This window comes from Marmota marmota, unplaced genomic scaffold (assembly GCF_001458135.2).
Source record: "Marmota marmota marmota unplaced genomic scaffold, marMar, whole genome shotgun sequence".
Classification (NCBI taxonomy): Eukaryota; Metazoa; Chordata; class Mammalia; order Rodentia; family Sciuridae; genus Marmota; species Marmota marmota.
In genome coordinates this window covers 16,425,672-16,446,077 of record NW_026000241.1, presented here as the reverse complement: position 1 = coordinate 16,446,077, position 20,406 = coordinate 16,425,672, and the positions used below count along the sequence as shown (strand labels likewise).

General features: G+C 34.1%; 1 protein-coding gene across 36 annotated transcripts in view; it reads right to left on the bottom strand.

Annotated features, from left to right (window-relative positions):
• Lrrfip2 (LRR binding FLII interacting protein 2) overlaps positions 1-20,406 on the bottom strand; it is a 62,320-nt gene that overhangs the window by 27,495 nt on the left and 14,419 nt on the right. For 7 of the 36 annotated variants that reach the window (XM_048795016.1, XM_048795021.1, XM_048795017.1 and 4 more), the window contains 11 exons: positions 19,572-19,637; positions 17,681-17,755; positions 16,304-16,351; positions 16,179-16,223; positions 15,280-15,327; positions 14,790-14,846; positions 12,507-12,584; positions 10,452-10,541; positions 5,143-5,187; positions 3,572-3,688; positions 542-613 (listed from right to left, as the gene is read on the bottom strand). In XM_048795016.1, coding sequence (XP_048650973.1) covers positions 542-613; positions 3,572-3,688; positions 5,143-5,187; positions 10,452-10,541; positions 12,507-12,584; positions 14,790-14,846; positions 15,280-15,327; positions 16,179-16,223; positions 16,304-16,351; positions 17,681-17,755; positions 19,572-19,637 — 741 coding nt within the window. The remainder of the gene's footprint in view (positions 1-541; positions 614-3,571; positions 3,689-5,142; positions 5,188-10,451; positions 10,542-12,506; positions 12,585-14,789; positions 14,847-15,279; positions 15,328-16,178; positions 16,224-16,303; positions 16,352-17,680; positions 17,756-19,571; positions 19,638-20,406) is intronic. The other 29 variants (XM_048795020.1, XM_048795023.1, XM_048795026.1 and 26 more) reach the window with 17 other exon arrangements.

Below are 20,406 nucleotides of genomic sequence, written 5' to 3'. Positions count from 1 at the left end.
TTTTTTTTTAGTTTTCGGCGGACACATCATCTTTATTTGTATGTGGTGTTGAGGACTGCGTGCATGCCAGGCGAGCGCTCTACCGCTTGAGCCACATCCCCAGCCCCTCTCATTTGCTTCTTATGCTTGCTTTTAATACTGACTGAATTTGATGATAGAAATAAGTAAAATCCTTTCATTTAGCTTGGAAGAATTTTAAGGTTCAATTCTCAATTTAAAAAAAAAAATTCTTGAAATATTTTTAGGTGTTTGCCCAATTAAAATTTTTATGGCTAAAACACAAGAGATGTGCAACTATTTTACAAGTCTTCAGAACTGTAAGGTATAATTATTTGCTGAATATTCCAAAAATTATACTCAACATCTAAACAAGCAGAGATTGAAAGTTTGCCTTTCCTATGCTTTGCAGGTTAAGCACATGCTTGAAAGACAAACACTGTTAGTAAAGCTATGTGCAGTGGGTTAACAGAACTTGTGAGGTCACCATAACCAACACTTCTGCATACAGAGCATGCTTGGGCTGCAAAATGGACCCTGATACCTTTAGTTCTTTAAGCCCCTGCATGTATCTCCCTTCTACATCCTGTATCTGGTCCTTAAGTTCATAGATATCCTGCAGGACATAGGAATGAACCATTGCATAAAACCAGGCACAAACATATCTTAAGTCTTAAAAGAGTCAGATGAAAATACGACTTATTTTTGTACATTCCAAACTAAAAGAAACCAAAGCTATTACCCCAAACCACTAAAAGGGCAAATAGGTTAAATTGATAGTGGGGCTGGTGTAAGGTCTGGAGAAATCAAGCTAATGTTAAATATTTTCTTGGCACTAATTCTACTGAAAACAACATTAGTAAATGGGGGTAGGGCTGTATACAGAAAAAAGGTATATAAATTATAAAATTTTTAATTTAATAAATCATTTAAATAATTTTTAGCCTGCAACTAGTAAAATATAGAGTAAAATCAATTATTAGCAACTTTGATTCATGTGTAAGCTTCAAAAATATTATGAACAAAGTTATCTTTCAATGACTTGGTTGCTGACCACAATTAATTTGGGAAAAAGAGAGGGAAGTTAAACATATTTTGAATACAATGTTAAATGAGACATTTTAACCTGATGATACCACAAAAATGATAAGAAAAGCATTTGCTCTGAATATTACCACTGAATTATTAAAAAAACTAAAATAGGTCAAATTTTAAATGGAAAATATTATTTCCCTTGTGCCTGACCCTGTTATATAAGGTCTATTTTGGATACTCAATTCAGGTGGGACATAACTGCCAGAGGGCCCCAAATGCAACTCTGCTATTATAGGCAGGATCAACTGCTGAAGGCCAATCATACACATTTTGGGTATTATGCTTCCCCTGCCCACTTCATTCCCTCCCTGGGAGATTTGTCTTTTACTCATTGATTCATTCAACAAACATTTACTAAGGATCTATCAGAAACCAGGTGCTAGGGCACAAAATCTCATTCCTTCAAGGTGGTCATTTAAAGAGAGAGTTCAGTCTGAGAATGGAAGACCTTATTCTCATGTCCTTTTGTCCCACTAGAATGTAGCATCCAAAGGCAGGAAATTGTCTTATTCAAAAATGCACCATCAGCACTCAACATCTTATAAATAGTAAAAGCTCAATAAATACTGACATTTTCAATGCCACAGCTATGCTGGACTGATCAACTCTTCTTCTGTGTCCAGCCCATTTCACAAACCAGACTCCTGTTCCAACCTTACCTACAATCTTACTTGGTCACCACCTGTTCTACCTCCTCCACTGCTGTGTCAGTGGAAGGGACTTTCAGACTAGGCAAGATCATCTGAACCCTGGACTTTGCTCAGCATTTTGCTCTGTCATCCTCTTCTCTTTCTCAATCTTCAACCTTACTCTCTACTGGCTCAATCCAATCCATGAAAACAATAAACACTCCCACCCTTTTTTTTTTTTTTTTTTTTTGGTGCTGGGGATGAATCCAAGGCCTTATGCATGTAAGACAAGCACTCTCCCAACTGAGCTATATCCCTAGCCCAACACTCCCACTTTTAAAAGAAGGTTAAAACCTCTTAATCTCTTCTCGCCCACCTCCACTTACTGCCCAACAAATTTCCAGCCTCACATATTCACTTCAGATTATGTTTCTTACATTTTCTCCCTTCCATTTTGACTTGCCCATCTGATGATCTTTATTGTTCAACCACAGGGTTATTATTTTTCTCTATTGTGATGCTTCCTTTGAACTATAGCCAAATTTATTTTTAATAATTCAAATCAGAGAATATTGGTCCCCTACTTAATATAACAGAATTGTCAAGGGAAAACTGAATTCCTGGGCCGGGGCTGTAGCTCAGTGGCAGAACGTTTGCCTTGCATATGTGAAGCATTGGTTCAATCCTCAGCACCACATAAAAATAAACAAATAAAATAAAGGCATGCTATCTATCCAGAATTACAAAAAAAAAAAAAAAAAAACTGAATTCTTTTCAGGCTGGCATAGAAGATGCTTTGTGATTGGGCCCTCATTTCTTCCCAGACTTCCCTCTCACCCACCACTGCTTCTTACTTCTCAGTCTATCCTGTGGCAACTTCGCTATAACATTCTGGTCCTCTGCATGCATGTAAGAAAATCCTCCCTCTTCAACTTCTTTGCTTAATTAATATTTATTCGCCCTTCAAACTCTGGCTCAAATTTGTTCTTCTCTGAAAAGACTTTTATTATCTCTTCTCCTAGTCTAATTTAGATGATGCCTTTCTCAATTAACTTAGCCTATTCTTGGTATTACTATAGTATCACACAATCTGGATTTATTGCTTTGAATCAGTTTGTCTTCTCTATGAAACAGTGTGGCCTCTTGAAGGCCAGAATTTGTTTCCTTTCTCCAGGACCAAGTGTTCAATAAATTTTGAATGAAGAAAGGAAGAGAGGAAGGCAATTTCTTTCAGTATCCTTCTCTGTTCCTCACAAATTTCAGATTGAGCAAGTAGACTTTCAAGTATATTTTTTTAAGTTTTCATTTTATAAATTAAAAGGTTAAAAAGACAAGAGACACAACTAACGAGTCAAATAAGTGTTTCATTATCTCATGTATTTTGGTTGCCAAAATATTATTATTACTTCAAATATTATTATGAAAAAAAAAGATAACTATATTCAAGTAGCCAAATACTACTACAATGGCTCAAAAGACGAATATTTCCCAGTCTGTTTCTTTGTAAACCCACATATTTTCCATTTAAAATATGGCCAGTTAATTCCGATAGAACTGCTTTTATACACGTAACAAAGTTAGTTTTTTTTTTGTTTTTTTTTTTTGCATTTGTAGAACTTATTCTAATACCATCAAAATTTCAGGAAAGAGAACAAAAAAAGGAATAATCTAATCTCTTTCCCTGCAGGCTCTGAAATATCCAAGTCAAATTTTTAAACTGTATTATTAATTATTTTTAAGGAATTTATAGTCACTTCTTTCTAATAAGTCACGTTAAATATTAAAAGTTCCAGTACACTACAAAGAAACCAGAAGACTTTTTAAAAAGCAAACCAAAAATTGCGGTTTACCCGCAATTCACTTAAAGAGGTGTCTGGATCTATTAAACTGCTGGTGTCCCCACTTCCTCGTCTGGATGAGTTTCCACTTAGAGGAGTTGTTGCTGAGGCAGAATTTCGAGATGAAGGCTAGAAAGAGAGAAATATGATACTTGAATCTCATTTCTTTAAAAATATATTTGCTATGGAAACTAAAAATGGGGTGGTAGAAGGGTGGTAGAAGCAGATGTGCACTTCAGATGGATATACTAAAACAGTGTAGTCAGGAAGTTACCAAGTACCATCACAATGGGCAATTTAAGTTGTTCTGGGAGAGAGCCATCAGAGAAGGGTACAGGCCTACTAAGCATAATTTTCTTAACTCAAACACCTTATTAGAATCTAGAATTAAATAACCAAGAAGGAAATTGTTTTTAATGGGAGGTGGTTCTTTTCTTTCTTCCTTCCTTCCTCTCACAATCTTTTTTGTGCCCCTACCACCCAAGCTACATCCTCCCCCAACCTAGTTTGTTTATTCTCTAAGTTAATCATTGCTATATTCAAATAGCACTCGTGTGATCACAATATACTAATTTAAGGCAGTTTTAGACCTTTATAACTGATATGCTAATTGGCACTTCCCCTATTTACTTCCTAAAACTGCTTTAAGAATCTCTTCTTTTTCTAATACTTTGCTGATAAAGACAGAGATTCTATTTGCAGCTGAAAGCAACAACACTGCCTATCAATAGGAATTCAGATTGCTCTTTCCAAAATTAATTTCATGTGAGTATGCTACTGATTAATAAACGATATAGATCTGTGTTGTCCAATATGCTAGCTACTAGCCACATGTGGCTTTTGAGCATTTGAAATGTGGTTAGACCAAACTGAGATTAAATATAAAATATATACCAGATTTCAAAAGCTTAGTGTGGAAAAAAGGAAGAAGTATATATATCATTAATTTTTCACATTGACTCTATGTTGAAATATTTTGGATATTTGTATTAAATATAACATAACTTTGCCTCTTTTAATTTTTTAATGTGACTACAAGAAAATTTAGGCTAATGTATATACTTAAAACAGTGGCTTACATTGTATGTCTTCTGGACAAAGCTGATATAACTTTCTTGGATATAATATAAAATTATTCCTAAAAAGTGATTTCCTTAACCAACTTTCTAAAGCTACTTTTAGAAGAAAAGTTAAAGTTAGAAACTAACACAAAAAAGTTACTTTATTTAAAGAAATAACTTATACATAAAGAAATCAAATCCTCAGTTTGTCACCACCACTCCTAAACACATTTTAATTCCAGTGTTTAATGGCTTCTCAGGATAAATTTCTAGAGGAATGAAAACCAAAAGAACAACCAAAAGCTAAAGAGGTGACATTCAATGAAATAAAATGCAGTCTTTTCTCTTCCCAGGGTTTCACATGATTTAACTAAAGAGGAATTCTGAGGGGTCAAGGACAGGAAATAGATGAAGGGAGCAAGAGTAGCTCCATCAGGCCAATTGTAGTAAAATAATGAACAAGTCATAGAAAAGTTTAATTGACCTTGAGAACATAATTCCCTTAGGAATTTATATACTCACCCTTGTATAATTTTCAGCATACTGTTTGTCAGATTTTTCATCCAACTATAAAAGAACAGAGATAAAAATCAGAAAAGATGCTTAGTATGTTGATTTTTCTTTTAGGAGCCAAAAGAAGTGATCTCATTTGAGTTTCCCAAGTTCAGTGATGTTTAAAACCTAAAAGTAAATATACTAAAACCAATATAAAAGTTAAGACATATAAGACAAAATGTCAAGAACTTTATTTCTTATCCTAAGAAAGACATGCATTAAGCAAGCAATATTCATTAAAAGGACAGATTTTTGGATAGATTTTCTTTTCATGGTATTTAAAATGCATTAAAGAAAACTATATATAAAATTAGGTTTTAGTACTGCAAATGTTAATACAAAAAGTGTATACATATCAAAAGAAAAGTCCTGATAAACCAAAAGCCAAAAAAAATTTCTAAACATTAAGACACAAATAGATAAAGACTAGTATACTTAGCCAAAGAAGTTCAGATTGAACTAAAGCACATTAAATATAATCATCAAATATTTTTTCCTCACATCATTAAGAATGTTTTTGTTCTGTTTTAAGTAATATCTGCATACATGGCCAAAGAAAATGGGGATAGTGATATCAGAAATAGGTCTTTCTCCCTAACATACCATATTCTGACCTCCAATCACCAACGGTAACCAATCCGTAAATCATTAAAAATTCTGATACTAGTGTCCCAGATATATTCTGTTTCTTCTATTCCCTTACCAAATTCTCAATGTTTTGAGAAAGTATTTCATTTTTCTTCATAACATTTATCACTCTGATACTATATTTATTCACTTACTTAGGGTCTGATCTCTCTACAGAAGTCCTGTTTTTCTCTGTATACCTAGTACCAATAATAACATCTAATATATAGTATTTAGTATAAAATTTGTTGGATATATGAATAAGTACATCCTATACTCCATCTGTACTTATATATTTATTTACCTCATTTATTTGAACAGCTTTATAGTAGTCTGTTATCCTGATATATCATAAGTGAATCAACCCATCTCTGCTGAAAGGCTTTGGGGTTGTTTTGGACAATGTTTCAAGAAGGGAAGAACCTCAAAGTTCTAGTCTAAATTTCTGATTTTAGAGCTAAGGGGGAAAATTCAGAGGTGAAAGATTTTGCTGAAGGTTGAACAATTACTAAATGTCAGAGTTGGGTCCAAACCTCAGTTTTATGAAATGCAGTGTTCATGTTATTTACTTGCATATACTATCCCAATTACCACTAGGGGGAAAAGGCACATAAGGGTTTAACTAAAGAAACATAAAATATACCCAGACTCCAAACCCTACATCAGCCTTCCCAGTCCAAACTAGAGAAGAAATCTGAAAACCTTCATCAGTTAATTATTAAAATACAAAACATTATTATTACTGGTTCTACTCAGAACACTTTAACTTCCTCATATTTTTTTAAAAAGTTTTTAGTGTTCTTTTTATTACTCACATTCATCATGTTTATAAACACCTTTTATTATACCAGTAACTGAAATATTAGACATTTAACTCTAAATGTTACTTCTTGCTACATTACTCTCAAAAAACAGTTTTATATGGATTTTTTTAAAACAATATATAAAATGTTTTGCAACAAACAAGTAATAACAGTAAGCAAAAGTTGTTTTTTAATGTTGTCAATTATTGCCTTAAAAGGTAATAGTCCTTCCTCAAATCTGTACTAGTAAAATGCACTGCCTGATATTTAACCAGTTATTCTTCAAGGAAAAGAATTATTATATCTGAATAAACTGCCTTATTTTTCTCAGAGTGTTTTCGAACTCATTTCTGCTAACAAGCTAAGGAGAAAAGCAAGAAATATTCAAAATAAAAATATTCGTCTAAGTCTATTTAAATCCTTCTTCCTATTTGCTGTTTACAAAAATTACCCCCAAACTCACCCATTTTGTAGCAGAAGGTATCACCTTGGAATAATCTTACATTTCAGAAGTTGGCATCACCAAACTGGGCCATCACAACATTGAATCTTACCACTTTCTCTATCTTCTGACAGATCCCAACTGTCGCAACTCAAAAGAGATCATGCGCCAAACCTCAGGGATTGTTAAGCCAGCAAAAAATGCCCAGAGCAGTCATGCTGCAGTCCAGTTATTGTGGCTGCAGTGACTTGGCCAGAGATGCTTTGGCTCTCACTTCTGAGACTTTTACTGTAAAGCTAGGTGAAATCTGGTATTCTAAAGCCCCAGGGGATTCAATAGCCAGGATGTCTAACTAGCAGCAGTGCAATGACAAGTTAATATTTATAATGAGACCCAAAGAGTCTGCCAAGATCCTGAAAAGGCTTTTCAAGTTTAATAAAATGTAATCATGTTTAAGATATAAAACTATAATCTACAAAGGTATTCATAGTGTATTTGTTAAATGTAGTCAGTAGATCAGAAAGAATCCTCTGTTTAGTGTGTGTGTGTGTGTGTGTATAAAACCTGTTTATATATATTTAAATATGTATATTTACATATACAGATTAAGTATCCCTTCTTTAAATGTTTAAGTGTTAAGATTTTGGATTTTTTCAGATTTTAGAATATTGGTATATACATAATGAGATATGTTGGGCACGGGATCCAGTCTGAATATGAAATTCACTTATTGTTCATGTACACCTTATATACATAGACTGAAGATGATTCTACACTTTATTTTTAGTGTTCCAGAGTACTGACTGTGACCTCTCACAAAGTCAAGAGTGGGATTCTTCATTTGTGACACTATTTTGGTTCTCCAAAAATGTCAGTTTTTGGAGAATTTCTGATTTCTGATTTTTTGGATTAGAGATGCTCAACCTGTATTGGCTTGTTATTGCTATTCAAATATTGTTTGAAAAAAGAAAAAACAAAATGGAAGATCTGATTCCCCAGCCAAAGAAGGGAAGAAAACAATCATTTTTAATAAGTTCCTAAAGCAAAACTGGCTGACAATTCCAATCAGAAATGGATTTAATTATTAGCAATCATCAAAATTTTAGTTAGCACACTTACATTATTTTCCTTTATTCCAGTTAAACCTTTAGAACAAAAATGAAGCCAATAAAGAAAAAAAAAAATGCCATAGAGCTAAGGTGACCATAAATAGTATACAGACTTGCAGAATCAGGACCTGACTTTCAACACCTCTTAGCTCAGAAGTTATAAAACTATTAGCTATAAAAACATATTTGGTACACACAATGGAGCAGTCAGAAAGTATCTTCTAGGGGCTGGGGCCGTGGCTCAGCGGTAGAGCGCTTGCCTAGCATGTGCAAGGCCCTAGGTTCAATCTTCAGCACCACATAAAAATAAATAAAGTAAAGGTATTGTGTCCATCTATAACTAAAAAAAAAAAAGAGAGAAACAAATATTTTTAAAAGTATCTTCTAAAAATTTGAATTTATTGTCAGCATTTTAAAATCAGAATATTTCACAGTGAAATTGCAGATTTCCAACTTATCTTTAAAAATGGGTGAGGGGCCTACCAATATCAAGTCAGCCTTTTATTTGTCTACAATGAAGTGAATTATAGCATGCTCTGTGAAATAAATACTATTAGGAAAAATTACTTGCTCTAGATGGAGAAACAGCAAATGTTTTAGGCTTTTCAAAGAGACAATATTAAAAATATCACATAAGTCCTTATATAGTCATTAATAAAAGCCAGTGAATTGAAGACTGTAAAATAACAAGATTTGCAAGCTCTACTCTAAGACATTTTTTTTTCCTTTCATTAGAGTTACATGTAATTGATAGAGATAGGGAGAGATTTAAATAACTGTCAACTTTTTCATTTCTGTGTAATTACTAAGTAAATTTCCAAGAAATAAATGTAAGAAGGACATAACCATTAACTCAGACACCCTAAATTGAAGAATAACAGAAACAAAATCTGTATGAGAACAAGTATACAAAATAAATGTAACTGTCCATATCTGGGGGGGGGGGGGAGAGGCTACTAAGCAAATTAATATTTCAAAATGACTTGGGAGGTAATCGTCTAATTTTATATGTAGAGAGAGTCCTTGATTCAACCCACAGCAAGCTGATACTATTGCATAGGCAGGTTTGAAAGCCAACAATCAGGAATATTTAAAAGGCCACATTTGAAATTATTTTCTAGGATTAAAATAGTTCAGAAATAGCTATTTGAAATAATCCCTGAATTGCTAATTATAATTAGACATTAGAAAACTAATGTCTAACTTTTCTAGAAGGAAATGCTGCCATTCATCCCCTCCAAAGTGCTTGATAATCAGGACAGCACTGGTCAGTGGGCAAAACAACACTAATACCAGCAACAAAGGGCAAATGTCACAAAGATGAGATCAGCAGGTAGATCCTAATCTGATGGTTAGAGCTCCTTTAATAAGACAAATGACCCAAGTTATCTCTGCTGGACAATCTTTCCTTAATTCAGTTCCTAATGAATGTGAAAACAATGGATAGACACATTTCTTCAAAACAACACCATAATCTACATGTTTAAAATCTATTCAGATTCATGGGGCTGGGGATATAGTTTAATTGGTAAAGTGCTTGCCTCACATGCACAAGGCCCTGGATTCAACCCTAGCACCATGGGGGAAAAAAAAATCTATTCAGATTCTTCCCAGTTGTTATCAACTAATGACATTTTACTAAGTAGTATACTTTCTTATTCAACTTTTAAGTCTACTTATCACTTTATAGATTCAGCAAAGCCAAAAGGGGAAATTTTTAAAAATTTTTTTTACATTGAGATAGTCACAAAGTTGCCCAGGCTGGCACTGAATTTTCAATCGTCCTGCCTTAGCCTCCCAAGTCTCTAGGATTACAGGCACGCGCCAATACTTCAAAAAGGGGGAAAATTTGTAAGATCAATCAGGAATATCTGGATATAGGGTAAGAATTGGATGGCATTAAGGAATTGCTTTTTTATTTCATTAGGTATGATAATGGTATAGTAGATCTGAAAAGATTTTGAATTAATGGAAAATGACAAAATGTGTAGAATTTGCTCTAAAATAATTCAGGAAAAAGAGTAAAAAAACAGATGAGACAAATTGGCAAAATAGTGATAATTGCCTGAAGCTCCTGATGGGTTCTATGAGCAAAAATAATCACAGGAAAAATAATTTTTTCAAAAGGACATAATAATAAATACAGTCCAAAACAAATAGCTATAGTTTATGTTAGTAGATTCAAATAAATATTTCCTAGGCAGTAAATTAAAGTTCCTAATTTTTAAAAAGTTACCATATTAACTGTTAGTTACAAGTATAAGACAGAATCATTGTGACATGCGATACACTCACACTGGTCGTATCTGGGATACTGATGTTATCAACCTCAGAGACAACACTTCCCCTACGACTGGAGCGACTAAAATAATCAGCAGCAGAAACCTTTCAGTCAGAAAAAAAATGAGATGCTTTAAAAGTTAAGAAAAAAGAGAAGAAAAAGATAAAAACATTAGCCAATAAGGAGAAAGTTTGTTTAAATTTTGGTGTGTGATAAAATACCATGAAATGAAATAAGAAAATTTCACAATACTCAAAAAAGTAAAAAGAAAAGAGAAGGGGTTCCTAAGTGGAATCACAGTTCCCTAAAATAAACTATTTTATTCATTTTAACTTGAATTCTATACTATAGATTGTTTACTGCCCGAGGGCAAGAAAATGTATGCTTAAGACATCTGTTACCATCAACAGGGGGTCTCTAGAACACTACTGAAAGCCTTTACTGTATTTCACAAAATTTATAATTCATTATAATACTCACTCTGTTGAGTACATACATGTTGAATACTATAGTATTTTCAAGGTACTTGCCAAAAATTTGACTCAATTTCCACAATACTCTTTTTCATATTCCCCACGCCAGGGATTATAGGACAAAATAATGAAGGAAGGGAATCACACTGGTCTTTTTTGGGTTCCTCAAATTCACCAAGTTCTTTCCCATATAAATCCTCAGCACTGGCCTAGAAAGTTCTTCTCCCAGCCCACTGAGCAGCTGACTTGTCCAATTTCAGGTGTCAGCTCAAAAGTCACTTCCTCGAGAGCTTTCTCTTACCACTCCATCCAAAGGACTACTCACATACAAACCTACACTTGTATGTTCCCTATCATATTGCCTGCTTTTTCTCTTTATAGTCACTATAATTTCTTTTCTTTTTGTTCCTTTCTTAAAAGCTTATTTCCTAATTTTTTTCACTAGCACATAAACTCCAATCATGTCAGTGGCTGACAACATTATTTGTAGCACTTAACACACTGCCTCAAATTCAAAAGATACTCCATTAACACTGAATTAATAATTTTTAACCTTGATCAGCTATTTCTTACCTCAGCTGACCATTGACCTTGCTTTAAAACTATTCTCCTTAAAGGAATTCAGAAGCCCAATCACAGAGACAAAACAGGCTTAACGGTATAAAGTTTTGCTAAGGATTAATACAATTAAGCAATGCTATTTTTATTCAAAACAATAGCATACTTGGACTCACATGTAGTAATTATCGGCACCTACTATTTCAGAATCTTGATAGGTATTTTCCACCTTGTCATTCATTTAATCCATATTAAGCCTGACTACAAAGATAGCCATTAACATCTCCATTGTAAATATTTAAAAACTGCTATCGGCACAACTATTAAGTAGCGAAGTGCATATGAGACCAAGCATCATTACATCAAAGCCCCTGCCTTTTCCACTCCATTGCCTTCTGAGGTGCTTTCAGATGTTTCGGTTTCTTCTTTCTCCTTTAGCTGTATGCATGAGCATTAATTAGTTGGCTAAGGTATCACAACTACTTTAATTAGGTAAATCAAATTTTGGCAACAAGTCTCAAAAACATTTGGTGTTCCCTTTCTTTATGAAAACTTTGGATTTATAATCTTTCACATAACGTACTTGCATTAAATGTCCTTGGTTTTTTTCTAAAGAAATCATAGCTTCCTAGGGCTCTTTATTCTAGCTCCAAGCTAACACACATCCTCAACAATGTAATTTCCAAATCAGTTCCTTAAATATCACAAAAATGTCATTAATTCTATAAATTTTCCTGCTTCATAAAATAACTTCAACTATATCATTTGTATTCTAAAACAGATATCTGTTGCCTCTACAATTAATAATTAGTTGAATGTGTCAGACAAGAATTTTTAAAATTTGTGGTACTGGTAACTTTAAAAAGGTCTATTCATAGTCTTAAGAGCACACATTATTTGGCAAATTATTCATACAAACTAAATTTAAGGAAAATGTTCTTTCTGTCAAATGCAAATTTTACCAATAGATTTCATGTGATCACACACTGTTGTCATTTTAAAATTCATCATATTTGTTTGCATGCAAACCATGCTCACCACACTCTCCCTTCGCCCATGACTGGCACGATCAGAAGATAGAGAAGATACAATGCTTGCGGTGTCATCGTTGACCAACTATAGATATTAAATGCAGATAATGAAAAAGATTGAGTTTCACTACAGGTCTTACCTGATTGTAAGCATGATAGGGAAGGTTTGAGAAGCATACAAACACTCCATATAATTGGCACAATCTGTTGTGTGTCATTAAATAGAAAAGCTATTGCAAAGCGTAATGAACTATCATTAAAAATCAAAAGCTATTTCCAAAAAGCATAAAAAATAAAGCAGAATTTTATACTGAAATTAAACAAAGTGGAAGACATGAGTAAAAGCCAAAACTAGCTAGGGATTTCATGCTTTTTAAACCTCCAGATCCTTTGAGATCCTATCACAGAGCCAATAATTATATTCAATGTTTTAGTTTGAGAAAGGGGGAAAAAAATTTCAACATTCAATAATATGTATCAAAGACAGAATTTCCTACCAGCAAGGACACTGAAGTGATGAATCGTTTTTCCTTTTATTCATCCCTATGTAATTTGTAGAGATATATCCAGTATTACCCTACATGGATGGGGCAATCTTCTTCCTGCTTCCCCATTCTGACATCACTAGGAAACCTTTCTGGCATCACAAAGTAACTCTGAATCCAAGTTGCAAATGAAATAGGATATAGCCAGCTCACAAGGGCAAGGTCCTACACTTGTGACTGAAACTACATTATCAAGTTCTATTTGCAAGGTGCCACCAGTCCTGGAACATTAAAAAAATGTTACCAGGCCCAAAAATTGACAAGCAGAATTTTATTACTAAATGGGTTAAAAATAAACTTCCTCCTTATGTGAAAAGTCTTTATATCCTTAAACATCTATGTATAATTTTTTATAAATATAGGAATGGCATTTTTGAGAACTGCCACTTGGACACGGCAGAAATGAACCAAAGATAATTTTAAAAGAAAACCCACAGAGCTCATCTATTCCATTCCACAAAGTAAATCTTTGATAATAAACTGATTAAATAATTTCCCCAGTTTTGACATTATTGAGAATAATAAGGTAGATTCTAAAGTCATCATTTACCTTTGGGAATGTGAATGAATACAGCCTTTTATTGACGATATGGTAATATGCATCATAATTAAAAGCATATACTCTTTAATCCTATTATTTCATGATGTGCAGATTACCTTGAAGATCCATTCATAGAAGTACTTAATAATATAAATGGATAAATGTATATTTATAGATAGCACATTTATTTACATGTATTATATAAAGTGTACATAGCACATTTATTTACATGTACTATATATAGTGAACACAGAAGTCCACAATAATACACATAGATAAGTATATATATAGTTCATTATAAAACTGTTATAGGAGCAAAAATCTGACAACCTTAATTGCCTATGAATAGGGAATGATTTTTAAAATGTATACCTATGCATTAATGGAATAAAACTGCCATTAAAAATAATATGCTAATATGAAACTATCTCTAAGAGGCATTAAGTGAAACAAGTAAGGGACATGGCTTACTTGTTAAAAAAAATGTAATGTCAAAAAAAGAGTGAAATAAATCTCTATGTTCTGATATACAAAGATACTTTAGAGAAAACGTCAAGGAGCAGTATGTGGTATATAGGAATCTATTTGTGTTCAAAATAAAAAGCACTCATATGTGCAGAAAATACCCTGAAAGGTATTATAAAAACAGAGGCTCCTTTTGGGTATTGGAAATGGGGAGGAAAGGACCTGGGGAATTTTACTTCAGACTTTCCTTAACTGATATTATTTTTGTAAAGTCTGATATTCCACAAAGACTAGGTAACTAGATTTATTCCAGTTTTATTTTCCATAAATATATGAAAAATTATATATATATAGGCTTGTTTTATTTCTTTTCCTTCCCCTCTACTTACAAAAGTGCTGGTGAGCAAGTGAAATGGCACAAGACAGAAGTTCAGACAGAAATGAAAAACAAATGGTAACCAACCAAACACTGAATTATCCCCACTTAGAAGATAAGAAGTTTCACAGAAATGAGAAATACACAATCTTAAAATTTTCTTAATGACCATGATTCAAGATTCACTTGAGAAATTATGTGCTAAGGAGAAATTAGTGCTTCATTTTGTGCAGTGAGGGAGCATCATAATCCATGCTCAAAGCAGTGAAACACACCACATTCTTAATATTCTAAACTGTGAATGCAGGTTAACGAAACAACCAAAAGTTTCTATAAAACATGCAAAGAAACTAGACAGCTCACCACAGGACTGCTTCGGGCTGAACTTGTTCTTGATGAGTAAGAACTGTATTCAGATGGCTATAAAGTTTCCAAGAAGAAAGATTTTATAATAATGATCAGGTCCTATTTCTGCTGAGAATACATTAATGGCCCTAGACCTAACTTGACCATGATCCCCAAGGCAAAAGGTAACTATTACTCTCCGGTCTGAAACAAACAGCCCATAGAAAGAGAGAGAGGAGAGAAAGGGGATGCCCTGAGAAGTGCTGCTCAGAACTTCAGGAAGAATTAATGAGCAAGAAAAGAGGTTTCCCTACTTATTTCCCTCATATTTCAAGTCATGACTGCTAGCAGGCACCTTCTCACAGCGTGGGTGAGAGTCACGACTGGCTAACTGAGTGATCACAGCTTGTTAAGTAATTACAGGTCAGATTGAGTGACTTTTTCTTTGTAAGTCAATAGTACCCTCCTACATCTCCCTGCTCTTCACGACTTCCCCATTTAGACTTACAGTTCGAGAACTATAAGGGTTATATAATCCACCATCGTAGAATGATGCCTAAAGAACAAAAGAAATACCATTTATCTATTGTACATCAAAGTTATTTTGAAAATGTCTTAACTTTTTTTTTTTTTTGAGTACTCAGTTCCCAAAAAAGTTTTTAAAAATGACATAAGGGTATAACTTTCCCAAGTAAAGACTAAAGGCTACCAAAACATTCATTGATATACACACAACAATCTCATCATAACTTTAAATTTGTACTTCATTAAAAAAAAAAAAAAAACACTGACTTTAGCATTTTCTTTCATCATCATGTAATAAAACTAGAAGAACCAATATTTAGTTATTTATTCTCTCTAAAGAGGAAATAGAGCAGAAAAGGGAAATGAAGTACAGAGAACATTTTGCCCACTATCACAATAAAGTTTTCCCAGTCCACTAGCATAGGCCATGACACAACAAACCACAGCTTAAAAGCCACCAACCAACAATTCACATATTACAGAGAGCTACTGCTTTTGTTTTTCTAGCCAGCTTGCTTTATCAGATCCTAGATTAATATGGCAAAGGTTGTAGCTGTTCAAACTAAAATATGACATCCCTTGCATAGGCAGCCATTTCACACTGTGAGTACATGGAACCCATGCAAATCTATCTTCTCAGTAGAAAATGGATTCTAAAAAAGACTACCAACTATCAGCAGTACCTACCTCTGAGAAGGGAATATGCTTATTTTTAATGCCCTACAGTTTTGTACTTTAAACACAGGCAGCACATTATGCAGTACACATGTCATTAAAGCCATGTGTTCTTGACTATTTTGGAGGAAGGCTATCAAGCCACAGAGTTAGCCCATGCCAGCTGCCCCACCAGCACTGCACACACTGGAATAAGAAAATACCAACCAGGCTGGCACTTCTCAGCAGACCAGAATTTGCAGTAGGGGAGGCCTATGAAAAAAGTGCATTATTAAACCTAAAGAAAAGCTACTGGTAACTTGCAGGTAACACACTCCCCCAATAGTACTAACCCTGTGACTCTTAGATGTTGCCAGAGGGTCACTGCCTAGGGAAGAAGACTGTTGAGAAAGAAAGACAAAATAGATAAACAAAAACAAAAACAAACTGGTCCCACCATTATGAAAGCAAAAGATTTCAGTTTATGATTTTATACTCCATAATTCATTAGCGATTCCTGAGCGGTTAGGGTAGTTTAGGAACACATGAATTAAAAAAACTTTAGTCATTAGAAATCTTCTTGAACACCACTGTAAATGATAAGAAAGAAAAACACTTGGACCAGTCTTTTATAAATGTGTCTATGTCCTTTAAACACTATTGTTAGGATATGAGATAGGAATCTAAGGAACCATTGAGAAACAGAGAGCACTGCAAGTGGTAACCACATCCGGTCATTAGCAGCTCCTGTGATATTTTCAGTGATTTCATAACAAGACTCCTAATGGGCTTAGGCTGTTTTGCAAGGAAGCAGATAAATGAGTTTTGAGTTATCACTACACACATTCTTTTTCAAATACATTAGAGAACCTATATTTCAAAACATGCTGTGGACAAAGTGCCTTAGTTTAATCAGCTATAAATTATACCAGTCACAATGAATCCATGCACTACAAGGGCACAATATTTTTTTTTAAAGGAACTAAATCTCTCTTTTCTGATGTCATCTGAGGATACAAGTTCTCAGTTCTTTTCACCAAAACCAATGAAGTTTTGTATGCAGGTTTATAAATTATTCTTTTTCCAGTACTGACTTGCATACACTAAGCAAGCTCTCTACCACTGAACTAGACCCTCAGCCCTGAATTATTTTCAATGTACTGTGTGTCATATATTTAACATGTTTCAAATGTGTGATCTGTTAAATATATTGGGAAAAAACAAGATTCAACACTGGAAACCTAATTACATTCTTCTCATCTCGTGTAATTTATTCTTTCACATGCAAACTTTACTAAAAGGGCACCCATTGTGAAGCACATTGATGCCTACAACTTATTTTGAAATGCTTCAAAAAATAAGATGAATCAATGGATGGATACAGGAATGGAGAAATAAATAATTATGTGATAAAGGAAATATAATAAATTTTATAATCTAAGTGACAGGTATGGGATGTTTACTATATAATTCTTTGAACTTTTTGTACATTTAAAATTTTCACTTAAAATTTTTTTTTGGGGGGGGGAATGGAACTGATTTATAAACAGGGTGATTCAATAATCCCCACTGTTTGAAAGCACACTCACATGGACTACATGAAGTCAGTTACCAAAAATGGATTCAAACACAGTCATTCCCAGATTAGTTACAACTAGTCAAAATGCAAATGAGGAATTAGAAAGTTAAAAGTGGATAAAACACAAGAAGCCAAAAAACTTTAGACAGACCCGAGTGTAGTAAGCAGAGGTGGGTTTGCTATGTCTAAGACTGCTATAGTTTCTCTGATCAAAGTAGAGGCCACTCTGAAAAAAGCAAAATGAAACACATTTTTCTTAGATTAAATGCTGTTGACCAAACAACACACAGGGGCAAAACCTGACATTGCCAACTTCCTTCTCCAAAACAATGTCTTTAAAGCATTGGATCATGCTAAAAAAAGTCAAAGCAATAATTATTTCAAGTCTCTCAAAAGAGATTGGTATTAGGGCTGGGGTTGCGACTCAGTGGTAGAGCATTTGCCCAGCATGTGTAGGCATTGGGTTCAATACTCAGCACTGCATACAAATAAATGAATAAAATAAAGGTCCATCAACATGTAAAAAAATATATAAAAAAAGAGATTGGTATTAAAACATAACTATTTTCAAACTAAGTCATTACTAATTTTTTTTGAGAGAGAGAGAGAATTTTTTTAATATTTATTTTTTAGTTTTCGGTGGACATAACATCTTTGTTTGTATGTGGTGCTGAGGATTGAACCCGGGCCGCACGCATGCCAGGCGAGCACGCTACTGCTTGAGCCACATCCCCAGCCCCATTACTAATTTTTATTACTTTAAAAAACAAGAACTACCTCCGAAAAAAATGAAATAAAAATAAGTGATTTATTCTCATGTCATACTTAAGAATGTCCTTGAAAACCTAGGACAACTGAATAACTACCACTTTTATAATCCATTTGGCAAAGCCACAGAAATGATTAAAGAGTTATCTGGTTCCAAACTTTTCCTCATCCCATTATTTGTCAAAATAAATTGATCAAATTAAATTACAAGAAAGAGAGTGCAATATGGTTTGGCCTAAAACATCAATGGCAAATTCATTTTTAATACACTATACAATAGTTTTATACAACACAGTTACTTGAGAAGAGAAATCATCTATAAAATTTCCTCTAGTCATCTTTTTTACTCAAGGTTAAGAAAATATATGCAATCTCTGACTTAAACGACTTCCCTCTCTACTGTTGACACTGCAATCAGGGATATCCCTACTCTTACCCAAACCCTACCCCTCCTGCCCAGGCTTTCCTGCACCACTCCCAGCTCACACCCCCAAGGAAGTGCCATCGCTCACCTTTCCCCAGAGCTCCCAATACCCAACCATCCAAGGCCTCTCTTAAATCTCTCATCCATTACATTCTCACTCCCACTAGACAAAGCCAGCCACCCACCTCCCCAAGGTAACCCTAAAATAGCAGGGAGCTTGGGAACTGTGCTTCTTTTACCAGTACAACATCAGCAAAACAGGAAAAAGGCATTCCTAGTGTCTCAGGTGGGCATTCTGAAGATGATTCCCCACTAAACTAGATATTTAGCAAAGGTGGCTAGCATGGAAAAAAAGGTAGTTTGCAGCTTAGTTACATTACAGGTCAAGAAGTTTTCTGTGAACTAGGGAAACTGTCATTACATACTTTATTGTTTCCACCAGAAAATTCATTCCAAGTTTCAAAACAAAACAAATTTTCATAATGAAACCTACCATAATTCCATAATCAAATCAATTATAAGTTCTAAAATAAGGATGAAAAACCTCACTATTCTTGAGGTATACTTCAAAAGATAATTCATAAATAAAAACACCTCATTCATTAGCTTCTTGTGATACCTTACTAACCTAATTCTAGCCCCAAAGGTTGGCATATGCTAATCCGATATTAAATCTTACAAGTAAAAACAAAATCACTTCAAAAGTTTCTGATAACTCATCTTTCAGCATATTTTCAAGTTCCAATTATGCCTTAAGGGCATACCAAAACAAAACCAAAAACACCAAAGCAGTCATAATTCTTACTTAAAGTAATCAGTAAATTATGATATGTGACACAACAGAACTAACCAGTGGGTCTTTATGAAAATGAGAAGATCGCTTCTTCGTTCCATAAGAGTGACTGTAAGAATGATTCTGGAAGTAAATATTTTAAGTTAATGTCAATGATCACATAGTCAAGTTTTTTAAACAATTTTTAAAAATTTGTCTTAAAATTATATGAGATACATAGTAGTAGTATTCATGCAATCCATTTCCCATCCATTAATAAATGATTCATTGCACTTGGCATGGCTAAGATACCTGGCCTCTCTACACATCTACATCCACCCTCACTTTCCAGCATCCAGCTTAGTGTCTAGTCAGCTATAAAAAAACTTGATTAGGGCTTAGAGCTAGTCAGGATGATGGTGGGTACCTTTACCCCACATCTCAATTGAGTCCCTTCATCTTCTTTATAAAAGTATAGATAACAAAAGACTCCAACTCCTTCTATAGTCCTCTTTCCTAAAGCCAAAAGCAATCCTTTATATAAACCAAATCAAATTGAAAAACAAACAATGTAACATTTCACTGCCCAGGACAATACTCATTAACTCAGTTAGTGGTCCTACAGCATGTACTGCTCAGGAGGAATAAAGCCAAAATGGTACAGACTGCTCCAAGTAGCAGCAGCATTACTAAATGATCACATTATACAAGGATCCTCAGAAATGAAGGCTGTTTTAATATATAACTTCTCCAAGAAGCATAGAGCCAAGTGTAGAGAGGGGAATACTAAGAAGTCTACTGGCAGACAAAGAAATCCAATACAGGGAGCCAGGCACAGTGGTGTATGCCCATAATCCCAGCAACTCAGGAGGCTACTAAGGCAGGGGATTACAATTTCAAGGTCAGCCTGGGC